Here is a 16,106-nt window from a genome sequence, read left to right as displayed (position 1 = left end):
AGATGGGGCAGGAGGGGCGGAGGTCAGGTCAGGCAGGAGGGACGGAGTACAGATCGGGCAGGAGGGACGGAGGTCAGGTTGGGCAGGAGGGAAGGAGGTCAGGTGGGGCAGGTTGGACAGAGGTCAGGTTGGGCAGGAGGGACAGAGGTAAAGTTGGGCAGGAGGAACGGAGGTCTGGTCAGGCACGAGGGAAGGAGGTTAGGTCAGCAGGTTGGACGGAGGTCAGGTCGGAAAGGAGGGACGGAGGACAGGTCGGGCAGGAGGGACGGAGGTCAGGTCGAGCAGGAGGGAAGGAAGTCAGGTCGAGCAGGAGGGACAGGGGTCAGGTCGGGCAGGAGGGACGGAGGTCAGGTCGGGCAGGAGGGACAGTGATCAGGTCGGGAAGGAGGGATGTAGGCCAGGTCGGGAAGGAGGAACAGAGGTCAGATCAGGAAGGAGGGTCAGAGGTCAGGTCGGGCAGGAGGGACAGAGGTCAGGTCAGGCAGGAGGGACGGTACCGGGTAGCAGGACTAGAATAGAGAACTCTCACAGGAACAGTTACTCGCAGCAGAGCCGGAAATATTACTGGCAGTGTTCCGTAAAAAGTGGTGTGAGTCCTGGAATGAGGCACCACCGAGCAAACCCCTCCCACAAACTTAACCACATAGGAGTCCCGCTACAGTCATGACAGATATTGAAGTTGAGGCTTCTTCACCTTTTTTCGGGCCACCATTCCACACCTGTGTTACGTGTGACGCTCGGTGCTTCATTTTAGGGGTAAACATTAGTGATGAGCGAGTACCAAAAAGCTCGGGTGCTCGAGGCTCGGGCCGAGCATCCCAAGATACTCGTGTACTAGGCCCGAGCACCGAGCCCAATGTTATCCTATGGGAGACCCGAGTATTTTTCTGAAATGACCCCCGGCAGCATGTAGAAACCCTAAAAATGTCACAAAAGTCTTAGAAGAGTGCTCAAATGACATGGTAACAGCATGGGGAAGACCCCTTGAAGCATTTATCACTCAAAATTCACAGCTGTGAACAATTTTGTCCGAGTTTTACGCCATTTTTACGGACTCACCAGAAAACCTTCCAAAATGACACCAAAATGAATTTTCATGGCGGAAATGTTAAGGGCACATACCCAATAGTGAGATAGAGCTGGTGTATGTTACTTTTTGAGATTACATGAAAGATTTTACGTGAAAACATTGTGTGGCACTCCGATGTCCAAAACGCACGTTTTGTGCTTTTTACTAGCGATGTCGGTCATTTTTTTTTCCTTCATTCTATCTCCCTCAGTCCGTCGATCAGTCACTCTGTCTGTCTGTCGGTCTCTCTGTCTTGTCTGTCCCCCTCTCACAGTCTGTCGGTCATTCTCCCCCCTCATTACTTACCGTTCCCCGATCACTGCCGCGGCGCTGCACAGCTGTTCACTAAACTCCGGCGGCTTTTCCTCTTTTGAAAAAGCCAGCCGCTCATTAAACAATCTCGTATTCCCTGCTTTCCTGCTTTTCGGCGCCTATGATTGGTTGCAGTGAGACACGCCCCCACGCTGAGTGACAGGTGTCTCACTGCACCCAATCACAGCAGCCGGTGGGCGTGTCTATACTGTGCAGTGAAATAAATAATTAAATAATTTTAAAAAACGGCGTGCGGTCCCCCCAATTTTAATACCAGCCAGATAAAGCCATACGGCTGAAGGCTGGTATTCTCAGGATGGGGAGCTCCACGTTATGGGGAGCCCCCCAGCCTAACAATGTCAGTCAGCAGCCGCCCAGAATTGCCGCATACATTAGATGCGACAGTTCTAGGACTGTACCCGGCTCTTCCCGATTTGCCCTGGTGTGTTGGCAAATCAGGGTAATAAGGAGTTAATGGCAGCCCATAGCTGCCAATAAGTCCTAGATTAATCATGTCAGGCGTCTCCCTGAGAAACCTTCCATGATTAATCTGTAAGTGACAGTAAATAAACACACACACCCGAAAAAATCCTTTATTAGAAATAAAAAACACAAACACATTCCCTCATTACCAATTTATTACCCACAACAAAGCCCTCCATGTCCGGCGAAATCCACGGTCCTCCAGCGTCGCTTCCAGCTGTGCTGCATTCAGGTGACAGGAGCTGCAGAATACACCGCCGCTCCTGTCACCTCCACGCAGCTAATGAAGAGTGCCGCGCGATCAGCTGAGCTGTCACTGAGGTTACCTGGATCCGGCGGTGGCCGTGGGTAACTTCAGTGACAGCTCAGCTGATCGCGCTACTCACTGCCGCTCCTGTGACCTCCACGCAGCTAATGAAGACAGCTGCGCGATCAGCTGAGCTGTCACTAAGCTTATCCGCGGCCACCGCTGGATACAGTGGTGGCCGTGAGTTACCTGACTGACAGCAGCTGATCGCGATACTCACCTCATTTGTTGCGTGGAGGTGACAGGAGCGGCGGTGTATTCTGCAGCTCCTGTCACCTGCATGCAGCACAGCTGGAAGCGACGCTGGAGGTCCGTGGATTACGCCGGACATGGAGGGCTTTTTGGGGCTTATTAAATTGGTTACGAGGGAATTGGTTTGTGTTTTTTATTTCTAATAAAGGATTTTTTCGGATGTGTGTGTTTATTTACTGTAATTTACAGATTAATCATGGAAGGTTTCTCGGGGAGACGCCTGACATGATTAATCTAGGATTTATTGGCAGCTATGGGCTGCCATTAACTCTTTATTACCCCGATTTGCCAACGCATCAGGGCAAATCGGGAAGAGCCGGGTACAGTCCCAGAACTGTCGCATCTAATGTATGCGGCAATTCTGGGCGGCTGCTCACTGATATTGTTAGGCTGGGGGGCTCCCCATAACGTGGCGCTCCCCATCCTGAGAATACCAGCCTTCAGCCGTATGGCTTCATCTGGCTGGTATTAAAATTGGGGGGACCGCACGCCGGTTTCTTTAATTATTTAATTATTTATTTCACTGCACAGTATAGACCCGCCCACCGGCTGCTGTGATTGGGTGCAGTGAGACACCTGTCACTCAGCGTGGGGGTGTGTCTCACTGCAACCAATCATAGGCGCCTGTGGGCGAGGAAAACAGGGAATACGAGATGGCTGTGTGCAGAGCACAGCGTGCCCGCCGGTATAAAGGCTCGGTCACGCTGTGCGGGCCGGCCAATCACTGCAATTCCACAACTAACAGGGCTGTGGCATTGCAGTGCTCTGCCAGCCAATCCCTGCATGAGGGCTGGCTCTCAAAAGAGCGCCAACATGCAGGGATGAAGACCACGAGTACAGCACGAGTATCGCGAGATTACTCGGTACCCGCCGAGTAGCCCGAGTACAGTGATACTCGTGCGAGTACCGAGTAGTGACAAGCATACTCGCTCATCACTAGTAAACATCCTTCATTTTCTTCTGTGTTTTCCTTGTAGGAATGAATTCCCGGAGAATCGATGTGAAGCAGAATATTCAGTACACTGGTGGTCTCAAAGCTCCAAAATGCTCCAAAATGCAAAGCCATACACCACTGCACCAGAAGCTTCTAGGGTCCATGCATGCTGCTCCGAGGAACAAGAACGCCACTCTGGGAGACCTTAACATAACTGGGATTTCCGTCACAAAGCTAAGAAATCAAACACTGAATGACTACATCCATCAAAAATCATCTATACCACATGAGGGCAGGGGCGTTAATGGGACCTGGGCACACTCCAGTGGATGGAGACTGAAACCCATCCCAGTAAATAATGCCCCCATCATCTGCTCCTACTCAAGGCCACTACAGATAACCCTCCATGGTTGTCCGCTTGTCGCCTCAAGTGCTCGGGCACAAGACTTCATTCGCCAGTTTGGAAGGACGTTGGCTCCAGCAGAGTCCGAGGCCTGGTGGAATTATCAACTTGCCTCATGTAGAATTCTGTCCAGAAATCCTGGAAATGCGCGCAGAGCGTCTGATCGAATCACTGAATACAATGGAGGCAAGATGTACAGTAGTCACCACAACTCCTCGTTTATGCAGGCGCACCGGATAGATGTGTCCACCCAGACCCGGAGCCCACGTGATAATGTCACCAGGAAGAATGACTTTCATCATCCAGATCCTGACGACTCCACAGACAAAAGCGGAAATTCCAGGAATAGAGTGAGTAAGCAGAAGAGGGATTCCTCACTAGGCCACACTCTGTCCATCCCTCCAGTCCCCATCATGTCCCCTGAACCGTGGCCATCACTCCATTCTCCAGAGGAGGAGGAGATTTCCATCATTGTCCCGCTGCTCTCGAAACTGCACAACCCAGGACAGTAATCAGAGACCCAACACATTCTCCCATAGAGGGGGCACGCACTGCCAGCCATCACGGTGGCCCATCCACACCCAGGCACAGTGAGGAGCTGCATAGCAGTGTGTAGGACCATGTAGAGCAATTGTTATGTGATTAAACCATAAAGTGTGATCCTCAAGACAGATCATAGACATGGCTGGACGGATAGGGCCACAGCGATGAGGGGTCCAGTGTGGATCAGGCAGCGTAAGACCTGTAACCCACCCCAATGGCAGGAAATCATGGACAGAAGAATTTACAGAAATCACTTTATTCTGAACAAACGTCTTATCATCAGGAAATTCTCATTTAGACATGGGGGGGCTAATAATTGTCCCCTCTGATCCCTCAGCTTCCGGCTCAAGATTGTCCCATTTGTCCCTCAGCTTCCGACTCATGATTGTCCCCTCTGATCCCTCAGCTTCCAGCTCATGTTTGTCCCATTTGTCCCTCAGCTTCCGGCTCATGATTGTCCCCTCTCATCCCTCAGCTTCCAGCTCATGATTGTCCCCTCTGATTCCTCAGTTTCCGGCTCATGATTGTCCCCCCGATCCCCTCTGATCCCTCATGATTGTCCCCTCAGCTTCTGGCTCATGATTGGCCCCTCTGATCCCTCAGCTTCCGGCTCATGACTGTCCCTTCTGATCTCTCAGCTTCCGGATCATGATTGTCCCCTTTGATCTCTCAGCTTCCGGCTCATGATTGTCCTCTCTGATCCCTCAGCTTTCGGCTCTTGATTGTCCCCTCTGATCTCTCTGTTTCCAGCTCATGATTGTATCCTCTCATATCTCAGCTTCCATCTCATGATTGTACCCTCTGATGCCTCAGATTCCAGCTCGATTGTCTCCATTGATCCCTCAGGTTTCGGCTCATGATTGTCCCCTCTTATACCTCAGCCTCCGACTCATGGTTGTGTGCCACCCCCACGTCGGTAGCAGCCGGGCTGCTCGGATCCGGACCCGTAGTGTGGCTCGAGGGATTCTCCGGACCCGGGTGTCACGCGGACAGTTCAAATGAAAAGGACGTGTTTGTACGGGATTGGCCGTAGTCAGTCTGTGACGCCACCCACGGTGTGTAGTGAAGTGGGATACCACCGCTGCGGTTGTGGGGTACCCGGGGGCAATGGGATGGCAGCTGGATGTTAACCCCTCCGTGGGAAGGGATGGTTACCCCGGGGCCCGGTGACTCAGTGCAGGGGACGGTGATGGCAGGGGCCGGTGCGCCTGGTCAGACCAGCGAGTCTCAGTTTACTCACGCTTATAGAAATCAGACAAGTCCAATGGTTAACCAAGGTGCTGGTGGCCGGCTGCCATGGCCGGGTGTACTCTGGTCCCCCACCCGGGATGATGGTCTGGTCACTTGTCTCTGCACTATGTTTTGTAAAATGGACTTCCCGGTGTGGAACATGGGAGTCCGCTCCCGGTATTTTGGTCGAGAGCCGTGCCCGCTGACGCTGACCCGTGGGATCTCCTGGGTCCTGGCGGATGCCCTATCCCTCTCTGTGGGTGGTTGTCTGCTTTTGGGACTTTGGTTGGGAAAGGACCTATAATCCTGCCCTCAATTGGTTAATTAGCTAGGCCGTTGGTTCCGGTCCTGGCTTCAGGGTCCAAGTACCCCCTCTGTGCACGGTTTCCGGTTTGGGTCTCCGGTGTCGGTACCGGAGGGCTCCAACCCTGCCCCAGTCCACTTCGGATCTCCAGCTGCCGTCTTCCCGTCTCCTGTCAGACACGGACCACCTGGCCAATACGACGGGGCTCCAACCCCAGCGTCAGTGAATTTGAGCTAAGCCTGTCTCCTGCTGCTCCTCTACTCAACACTCCTACTACTCCACTGACCTTGACTTAACCAACTGTTTTTCCCGCCCCGGGTTCTCTAAACCCCTAGGTGGGCGTTTCTCATCCGCCTGGTCCGGCCCACTGGTGTGCCTTTCCTACCCTGGGGGGGGTGACTAGGATTTGGTTGGTAATGTTTAACCCTGAGAGGGAAGGTGTTCTGCGGGGGCCTAAACTGTGTGATCTCCTGGCGGCGCCAGGGCGTCACAGTTGTCCCCTCTGATCTCTCAGCTCCCGGCTCATGGTTGCCCCCTCTTATCCCTCCGCTTTCTGCTCATGATTGTCTCCTCTGATCCCTCTGCTTCCGGCTCATGATTGTCCCCACTGATGTCTCAGCTTCTGGCTCATGATTGTCCCCTCTGATCCCTCTGCTTCCGGCTCATGATTGTCCCCCCTAATCTCTCAGCTTCTGGCTCATGATTATCCTCTCTGATCCCTCTGCTGCCGGCTCATGATTGTCCCCCCTGATCTCTCAGCTTCCGGCTCATGATTGTCCCCCTTGATGCCTAAGCTTCCGGCTCATGATTGTCCCCCCTGATCTCTAGGCTTCCGACTCATGATTGTCCTCCCTGATCCCTCAGCTTCCGGCTCATGATTGTCCCCCCTGATCTCTCAGCTTCTGGCTCATGATTGTCCTCCCTGATCCCTCAGTTTCCGGCTCATGATTGTCCCCTTTGATCTCTCAGCTTCCAGCTTATGTTTATTCCCTCTGATTCCGCAGCTTTTGTCTTTTGATTGTCCCATTGATCCCTCAGCTTACAGCTTATGATTTTTTTCCCTCTGATCACTCCGCTTTTGGTTCATGTTTGCCCCTTCTTATCCCTTAGCTTCTAGTTGCCTCAAACTGTAATTCATGGTTGGTCCCTTTAATCCTCTCACCCCCTGACTCATAATTGCCTCCTGTAATCCCCTCACTTATTAATTATTAACTTATTAACTGATTTAAAATTCCCTCTATAATCCCCTCACTCTATGGTTCATGGTTGGCCTCTTTAATCCCATCACCCTCTGACTCACAATTTCCCCCTGTGACCCCCTTGCTCCTTAGTTCATGGTTAGCCCCTTTGATCCCCTCACACCCTAATGACCAACCTCTGTGACCCCCTCACCTTCTGCTCTGCCTATAGAATAAGAATCCACAAACCCCAGGTCTACACTTGAAGCTCCAGCTCCAGCTGACTGACCCATATGGGAGCAAATATCGGGGTGCATCCCCAGGAGGACACAGAACACCGGAGGAGATTAGTCACTTATGATGGAGTGTAAGCACCTGTGGTCACACCTCTGTTCTCCTGGTTACATTGCATTTTCTGATTAATGATGGGGTCACACTGTATGGCATGAGACCGGCCCCCTGGCCCAACCCATAAGTCACTACTTCATCCTGTCCAGCAGAGGAGGCTCCATCCCCAGAATTACTGACACTTCTACATGGTGCCAGCATGTTCTGGGGCCACTGCAGGTTCTGGAGAGCCTCTTTAGACTATTGATTTAGTGTAAGCTTTAAATATCTTCTGAGATGTTACAATAAATGTGTCCAGTGTCTTCAGTGCATGAGGTCCTCAGGGCGCTCGCACATGGTGGGCTCCACAGTGTTCTGTATTTCACAGTGTTACCCTGGACGTTGAAGGCTATAATGTTGTCTCTATTGGGCCAAGTGATGACGGCCAGGCTAGAAAAGACTCATAGAACCTGAAGGACTTCTCATGGAGCAGCAACTTCTCCTCCAGAAGGCTTGGCCTGATTCCGTGGTCATTCTGATCATTGAGGTCCAAGTATCTGCCATAAAAGAAATCCATGAAAGCACTCCATCTCTTGGGTTCATGTATCCATGCGCTCCCCACTAGGCGTATGTATTCCCTACTAGTAAAAAAGCAATCCGACCCCAACGCACACACACAATCCACGAATAAGATTGCGCAATCACTGGAAAAAGGAAACTTGTGGTGCTCTACCTCAAAAAGACACATATGCCAAGCAGTATAATGAGAAAAAGGGCCCGATGAAGCACTGCTGTGTGCAACAAGGCCATCCTCCTGCCTCCATGATTTTTATCTCATGAAATTACATTTTTTAACAGAACAATGAGTGCCACATTTTTCTCATTATCCTACTCAATACTAGGCTTATGTGCTCCTTACTAGGTGTACATGTGCTCCGACCCAGGCTGATATGTACATGTGGTCTCCACTAGGCTCATATGCTCCTCACTAGGTTCATGTGCTGTCCACCAGGCTCCAGAGCTCATGTGTACATGTGCCACTTCCCCAACCCCCCTGGGATCATGAGTAGGTGTGCTCCCTGGCTATCCCTACTCTGTTGAGTTGATGTGCTCCCTCACAGGCTCATATTTAGATGTGCTCTCCCTAAGCTCATGTGAAGATGTGGTTCCTCACAGGCTCATATTTAGATGTGCTCTCCCTAAGCTCATGTGAAGATGTGGTTCCTCACAGGCTCATATTTAGATGTGCTCTCCCTAAGCTCATGTGAAGATGTGGTTCCTCACAGGCTCATGTGTAGATGTGGTCCCCCTAAGCTCATGTGAAGATGTGGTCCCTCACAAGCTCATGTGTAGGTGTGCTTTCCCCTAGGCTTAAGTAGGACTCTTAGACTTGCTCCCCCAGGCTCATAAGTGCATGTGTTCCGCCCTAAGCTCATGAGTAGATGTGCTCACCCCCCCCGGCTCATGAGTAGATGTGCTCACCCCCCCGGCTCATGAGTAGATGTGCTCACTCCCCAGGCTCATGAGTAGATGTGCTCACCCCCCAGGCTCATAAGTAGATGTGCTCACCCCCCAGGCTCATGAGTAGATGTGCTCATTCCCCAGGCTGACTAGTAGATGTGTTCCACCTTAGGCTCATCAGTAGATGTGCTCACCCCCCAGGCTCATGAGTAAATGTGCTCCCTCCAGGCTCATGAATAGATGTGCTCCCCCTAGGCTGATGAGTAGATGTGCTTTTACTATCCTCAGCTATTTCTGTGATCACCTAGATTCATGTATACCTATGTAGAGCTCTGGAACAGTGGCACACTTAAAGAATGATTAGATATGGACTCCTTAGTTCATGTCTATATGTAACCACCTGGAGTCATCTGTAGATGTGCTTCCCATAGGATCATGAGTAGATGTACTCCCCCTAGACTCATGACTAGATGTGTTCATCTGGGCTCGTGAGTAGATGTGCTCCCTCTGACAACTCAGTGTCTCACCACTTGTATGGGGGGTGAACTGTTCTGATTTAGGCCAGACGTATTGTTGTTCAGAAAGTCAAGAGACATTAGTAATTGTTTCATGTCAGACTGATTGGAGCCCTATTGTCTGTTAAATGTGGATTGACTCAGTCCTTCTGACTACATAATTCAGAGGAAAATTGTTCAGTAGGACCAATGAGAGAAAATTCATCTACCACCAATTCTGTAAGATACAATACCCTGAAATGGGAAGTGAGGGGTATAAAATGGGCCTTACTCCTATCAGCATTTGTTCTACAGGATTTCAACCTAGGATCCATGGTTCCCTCTGGAGGATCACAGAACTGCTTCACCGCCATATTCATTCCACAGGACTTCAGCCTATGATCCATGTTTCCAGCTGTTAGATCAAAAAACTGCTTCACTGCTCAATGCTAAGCCCATGAATTCACTTAGAGAACCCAGGTTGGGACAATTCGATCACCTGGCTACACACATCGCTGTACTCGGTCAGCTTCTTAAGCTTGCCACTATCTCTTCTCAGTGAGTGCCTGTCAAAACGGGGTGCTTCTGGCTGGTATAGTTGGCCCTGGAAGCCCGGAAGTCACATAGATTGTAATCCTTGGTGGGCCAGCAGAAGGATGACATTCTGTCACTTGTACCATCTTGTGTTGTGGCAGGGAATGTGTATGATATATTTGATATATTAAAATAAAATATGAAATGTTTTACCTGTTGGTGAGCAATAAAGTCTCACCAATGTATGGTTCCCTCACCCTGTATTGTCTGAGTAGTGTTCTGCCCACAGGGAAGGAGAAGTGCGAGCCTTCAGTGGCATGAGCCCTGGTTTGTGTGGTCTTTCTGAAGACTGCCAGGCCAGGAGACAACAGCACCCATTGATCTTCATGTCTCCACACTCCCCCCTGGGCTTATGAGAAAATGTGCTCCCAATACGCTAATGAGAAGATGTTCTTCTACTATCCTCAGCCAGACCAGCGGATGAGCGCATCCACTGACTCTCTCCACAACTGTTGGCAGCGGTGGGATACTACTCAGGCCAGCTGATCTGGGGGAGTTTCAGGGCACTTGTGTTCATAGACATCATCCAAGTGCTCCACAACCAGACAGACACATAGGCATACCCAGCAGGCCACAGGTGAAGCATACAGGTTTCGGAAGAGGACTGGAGTGGACATACAACCTCAACAGGAAATGGCAACTACGGGTGATGTGCCAAATTTGACACACTGTAACACCCGTACCGGCATTCCTGAGCTGTCCTGCCCCCATCCCCCAGTCGGAGTGTCGGCACTCTCAGCTTCCCAGCCACCAAGCGGTGGCTGCCCCATCTCCAATTCATGCTGCTGTCTCCCAGGTTCAGCGCACGCTACCCAGGCCTCGTGGTAATTCCCATACAGACATGCCCCTTTTCTTAAAGAGCCAGTATGCCCTGACCATAAAGTGCCTCTCAGCATCAGGTATTTATGACACCTTCCCCTTAAGGGAGGTGCCTGGGCAATGAGTTCCACATGTTGCTAGTTCTCAGGTCCCCTTGTGTTGTCACTGCTGTTACTCTGCTGTATGTTGTTGCGGATTCTGATCTGTGTTTCAGTGCATGACAAGTCAACTGCTGCTACTGCAACTATCCACTCCGGCTGCCTCCTACGATATCCGCTGCTGCAAGTATCCATATCGGCCGCTGCTGCATTCATTAATTCATTCATCCTGGCTGAATCCACGACAGCGTCTGCTGCTGGTTCTATAACCAGAGACTGTTTTTATTTGTGGCGCCAGCTGCTGATGATGCCCTGGGGCTGCCCTCTGTCAGCTACCTACTAATGTGTGTGCCTATCACCACCTCCAGTGTCTTTAGTGAAGATTTGGTGGCCAATCCAGTTCACTCCTCCAGGCCAGTGATCAGTACCTTTGGTTGGGTGGATCCACTAACCCCGTTGTGAAAACACAGCCCTGTAGAATGTCTGTCAGGGGTTAATATTCTTAATTGGCCAGACCTGGATCCCTGTTGTGTGGTAACTCATGTGTGTTGAGTCATTGTGTTCCCCAGGACTATCGGAGCCGTCCATTGTCTGATAATGTGGATTTCTAAATTAATGTAACTTCCCCCAGCCTCTCTGTCTACCTAACTCAGATGAGAATTACCTCTGCGGATTGAAATGTCACCGAATTAGAGCACAGCCTTATTCCACCAATCCGGTGATACCCTGGAATAAGTGCCTGGGAGATATAAAAAAGGGACTGTTGGGAGTCACCAGGGGTTGTTCTTTGGCTACATGGCTGCAATCTAGGGGTTTTGATCCCAATTGGAATTCCATTACCCAGCTTAGGCACTTCAGCGCCAGGTAGGGGATCATAAACTGGATTACCAGCTCACCCTAGAGATCGCTCCAATTGTCAGCAGTAGGAAGCACAGGATCCCGCTTCTGCTCAGCGTTGGACACAGGTGAAGGAAAATAACTGATCTAGCTTTGAATAGAACTCCAATTTTGAATCAAAATTCTTTTAAAACAAGATCCAAGATACAAAACTAGAATGGGATATAGCAGGTCCAATGAATTGCGTGACCACCAGAGGCGTTTTGAGCGAGTCTAAGAGCGTCTCGCTCGAAACGCGTCTGGTGGTGGTCACGCAATTCATCGGACCTGCTGTATCACATTCTATTTTTGTATCATGGATCTTGTTTTAAAAGAATTTTGATTAAAAATTGGAGTTCTATTCAAAGCTACCTGGAAGCTGGATCACTTATTTTCAATCAAACTGAATTACAGTGTGCAGGAGGACCGCCAAGGATCCTAGGATTCGGTTGGAAGAAACCCAGGTTGGGACGATTCGGTTCCTACTCCAGCAATAAATCCGGCTACAACTTCCGATCTTCCTCTGATGTCTCCTCCAGTTTGACGGAGATCCCCAATTATGCAGAAGCTTCATAAACCAATGCTCCCTGCACTTCGCGCTACTATCACATCTGTTCTCCTCAGATCAGACCAAAGTGGTCTTTATGATGTCGCGCCTGAGCAGCGAAGCTCTGGCTTGAATTAACACACTGTGGGAGAAATGTGATCCAATTATCCAGAACCTGCTGGCCTCCTTGGAAACATTATACAAGGTGTTCAGCGAGCCAGATCGAGTTTCTTGGGCCGCATACCTACTGCGCAGATTCTGACAAGGGAGCTTCACCATAAGCAAATATGACATGAGGGTCCGCGCTCTGTCCTCTTAACTGGGTTTGAATAACAAGGCACAGGTGGCTATCTTCTGGGAAAGATTTTATGGAAGGATAAAGGACAAGTTGACAGGCTGGGATATGCCATCTTCTCTGGATGACCTAGCATTGCTGGCTGCCCGCATCACCCTTCGGTTCCAAGAAAAATCCAGAGACACAATCCGGGAGAAGAAATCATTGTGATTGGTTCCTTCATTCCAGAGGCCCATCTTGTCACAACCTGCAGGTTCTCTGACTCCTTCCGAGCCCCTGGAGGTAGATCAAGTGCAAAGTCCCGCCGTGAGGTCCATTGCTTTCTTTTGGGGTCCCGGGGGGGGGGGGTGCTACTTGTTACGGGGGGACTGGCAGATTAGGACCAGGGGTATATATCCCAATCGCCAGTCGGGGCCCACCGTGCTCCAGATGGTAATGGAGCTGCTGGCACCCTGTGGGTTAGGCGGGGACTATAGAGCTGGATGGCTCTGAGATAACTCAAGGAACCGGTCACGTGTGTAGGGACACGTCAGACCGGACGACAACCCAGTTAGCGTTTCAGTGGAGCGGACGCTACTCCGACCACGTGTGTAACAACACGTCAGGCCGGATGGTAACCAGTTAACGTTGACCGAGAAGACCGCTGCGACAGCACCCTGTCGGCCACGTGTGTAAGACACGTCAGGCCGAGCGGTCCTCCGATTAGCGTTTCTGGCCACCACTCAACTGGCCACGTGTGTAAAGGACACGTCAGACCAGGTAGTCACACCAGTAGCATTTGACTGGGAAGCAGAGGAGGATAATACGGTTCACACACCCAATCCAGGAACACCCTGTTAACTTCACAGGGGTTCTGGGGTGCGCTGTCCGTGCGCGTAGAGGGCACAACCGGACAGGTGGCGCATCAGGTACACTGTCCGTGTGCGTAGAGGGCACTCTCGGACAGGTGACGCAACAGGTATTCTGTCCGTGTGCGTAGGAGGCACAACTGAACAGGTGACACAGCAGCTGCAGCCTAGTTAACGCCACTGGACTGCTCTAGCACAACAGGAACGGTAGCAAGGAAGCACGGCGCCTGACCCTCATGTGCTGAGCCATGAATCTTGGCGTGACAGGCACCATTCGCCTAGCCCTACCTACCGCTTCCAACAAGGCTTATGCCACCAAGAACTCTAAATGAAGACTGCGCACCTCCATGTTGTCTCCAGCCCCTTTTATAACCTGGGTCCGCCCCAAACCCAGGGTGGAACCACCAAGGTCCAATAGCAGAGTGCCATGTCATCAGTGACGTCACATGCGACCTATCCGGAAATGCCACGTCATTGATGACCTCATGGCAGCCACGCCCCAAACACTTCACCAGTCATCGTCTGACGACCAATGGTGAGGTGCCAGATCATAGGAGCGGGCCTCTGCGAGCCAGTCCGGAGTTGCCACGTCATCAGGACACCTGACACCCTCTGCCCTATCAGGGCCTGCCACCTCACGGACATGCTCAGTGAGGTCCTTACCGGACCTAGCCTCTGATGCACTAAGTGCCTGAGCATGCTCAGTAGCCTGAGCAACAGGCTCAGAAAGCAGACTATCAGTTTGAGCATGCTCAGTAGGCACATCCCAGAACTTAGACACAGCACGAAGTCCAAGTACCTGTGCAAAGAGGCTGTTAGGGTTAATTGTGGGAGCATGCTCAGTAGCCTGAACTGAGGATTTAGTCTCAGACATAACACAATCAGGCTGAGCATGCTCACTAGGCAAAACACCGGTCTTAGACTCTGGCTGGGGTAAATCGCCGCATGCATGCGTACTAGCCGCCTCTCCACACTTAGACGTGGTGGAAGGAGCAGCCCACTGGACGACCCGAGGCATGGCCAAAAACGGCAGCCGGCGCCTGGGCGCAACAGGAACCGCAGCAGGCTGCTTGCGGCTTTGGCAGCGCCGATTCGTAACACTACTACTGCAGAAGTCCTACCTACCTGATCTGCCCTATCTGGAAACTGCTGAGCATAGGGTCAGTAGGAGAGGCTACCCTAGGTGAGAGTAAGTCCTCTTTACCGTAACTAGCGTGACTAGCGGAGACACATGTCAAAACCGTTTTTGTGCATTTCTTTTGCCAAGAAATGCAGATTTGGTGCTGAAATTTTTGCACCATATTCCTGCACCAAATCTACACTTTTTTGTAAAATAAAATTGCATCACTATCGTAGCAAAACCACCTTTTGTTTTGATGCATTTTTTTGCCAGGAGGTGTAGATTGGGTGCAGGAATATGCTGTAGAAATTTCAGCACCAAATCTGCATCTTTTTACAAAAAAAAAAGAGATTTTCTGCCACGGGATGCAGGTCTGTGAACCAGACCTCACTGGAAGTGTGGTCACTGAGTTCAATGAGGTCACCTGAGGTGAGATTATCTGCGATCACAGGGGCAGGACCGTGGGAACCTCTAACTGTGACCCCAAATAATCTGATAATGTTACCACTTATCGCATGGCTCAGACATTCTCTGGCTAAAGCTCACAGCTGGAGGTCATGTTCTTTGCCCGTGTGCTGTCACTTTAGATGTAGCAGAGCTTGGACCTTATGCGGATTACGTCGGGCCTGGGTGTTTTGGGAGTTAATAAAGGGGTGATAGAGGTTTTTTTTTATTTTATTTCAAATAAAGGATTTTTTTGTATTTTGTGTTTTATATCTTTTCACTTACAGATTAGTAATGGGGGAGACTCACAGACACCTCCCATTACTAATCTAGGGCTGAGTAGCAGCTGTGAGCTGTTATTAACCCCTCATTACCCTGATTGCCAGCACACCAGGGCAATCAGGATAAGCCGGGTAAAGTGCCGCCTGGATTGTTGCATCTAATGGAGAGGGGGGGACCCATTAACCATGAGTCTCCCCAACCTGAGAATACCAGTTCCCAGCTGTCAGCTTTATCATGGGGGGACCGCAAGCCTTTTTTTTTTTTAATTATTTAATTACAAAAAAAAGTCACATGCAGTCTCTTGTATTTTGATACACAGCCAAGATAAGCGCACGGCTGGGGGCTGCAACCTGTAGCTGTATGCTTTATCTGTGCTGTGTATCATAATATGGTCGGACCCTACCCCAGTTTTGTTAATTTATTTATTTTTACACTACAATAGAGCCGTGTGATTGAAATACTGTCGCACCGGCAGGGAATGCATCTAACTGCAACCAAACACAGACGCCAGAATCACCAGTGGGCGGGGGGAGCAGTGAATATGTATGAGCGATAATGAGCGACTCCAGAAATAGCTTTTGCAGCATGCGGAGACTCGGTCAGTATAACACACCTGCTTCAGTCCTTCTATCCCTTCTACCACCATTTTTAAGCGCCGGATTCTGGTTCCCATAGACGTATATGGAGACTGGCGTCTAGCCTGATATTCGGGATGAATTCTGTCAGGAACCGTTTTTTTTAAAAAATCAGATTAGACTCGCCAATCCTGGATATCTGCGAGTCCGCCCATCACTTCTCATGAATAGATATGCTCCCCCCAAGTCTCAGGAGTAGATGTGCTCCTCCCTATGCTTATTTGTAGATGTGCTCCCCCTAGGGTCATGTG

General features: G+C 50.6%; 1 protein-coding gene across 1 annotated transcript in view; it reads right to left on the bottom strand.

The window, feature by feature from the left end:
• Positions 1-7,696: 7,696 nt before the first annotated feature.
• SLC15A5 (solute carrier family 15 member 5) overlaps positions 7,697-16,106 on the bottom strand; it is a 269,608-nt gene continuing 261,198 nt past the window's right edge. The window contains exon 9 of the mRNA XM_075342328.1: positions 7,697-7,899. Within this exon, the coding sequence (XP_075198443.1) occupies positions 7,752-7,899 (148 nt within the window). The 3' untranslated portion in view covers positions 7,697-7,751. The remainder of the gene's footprint in view (positions 7,900-16,106) is intronic.

Source organism: Anomaloglossus baeobatrachus, chromosome 4 (assembly GCF_048569485.1).
Source record: "Anomaloglossus baeobatrachus isolate aAnoBae1 chromosome 4, aAnoBae1.hap1, whole genome shotgun sequence".
In the NCBI taxonomy this organism is placed as follows: Eukaryota; Metazoa; Chordata; class Amphibia; order Anura; family Aromobatidae; genus Anomaloglossus; species Anomaloglossus baeobatrachus.
The sequence above is the reverse complement of the archived record's forward strand: the minus strand, read 5'-3'. Positions and strand labels throughout refer to the sequence as shown.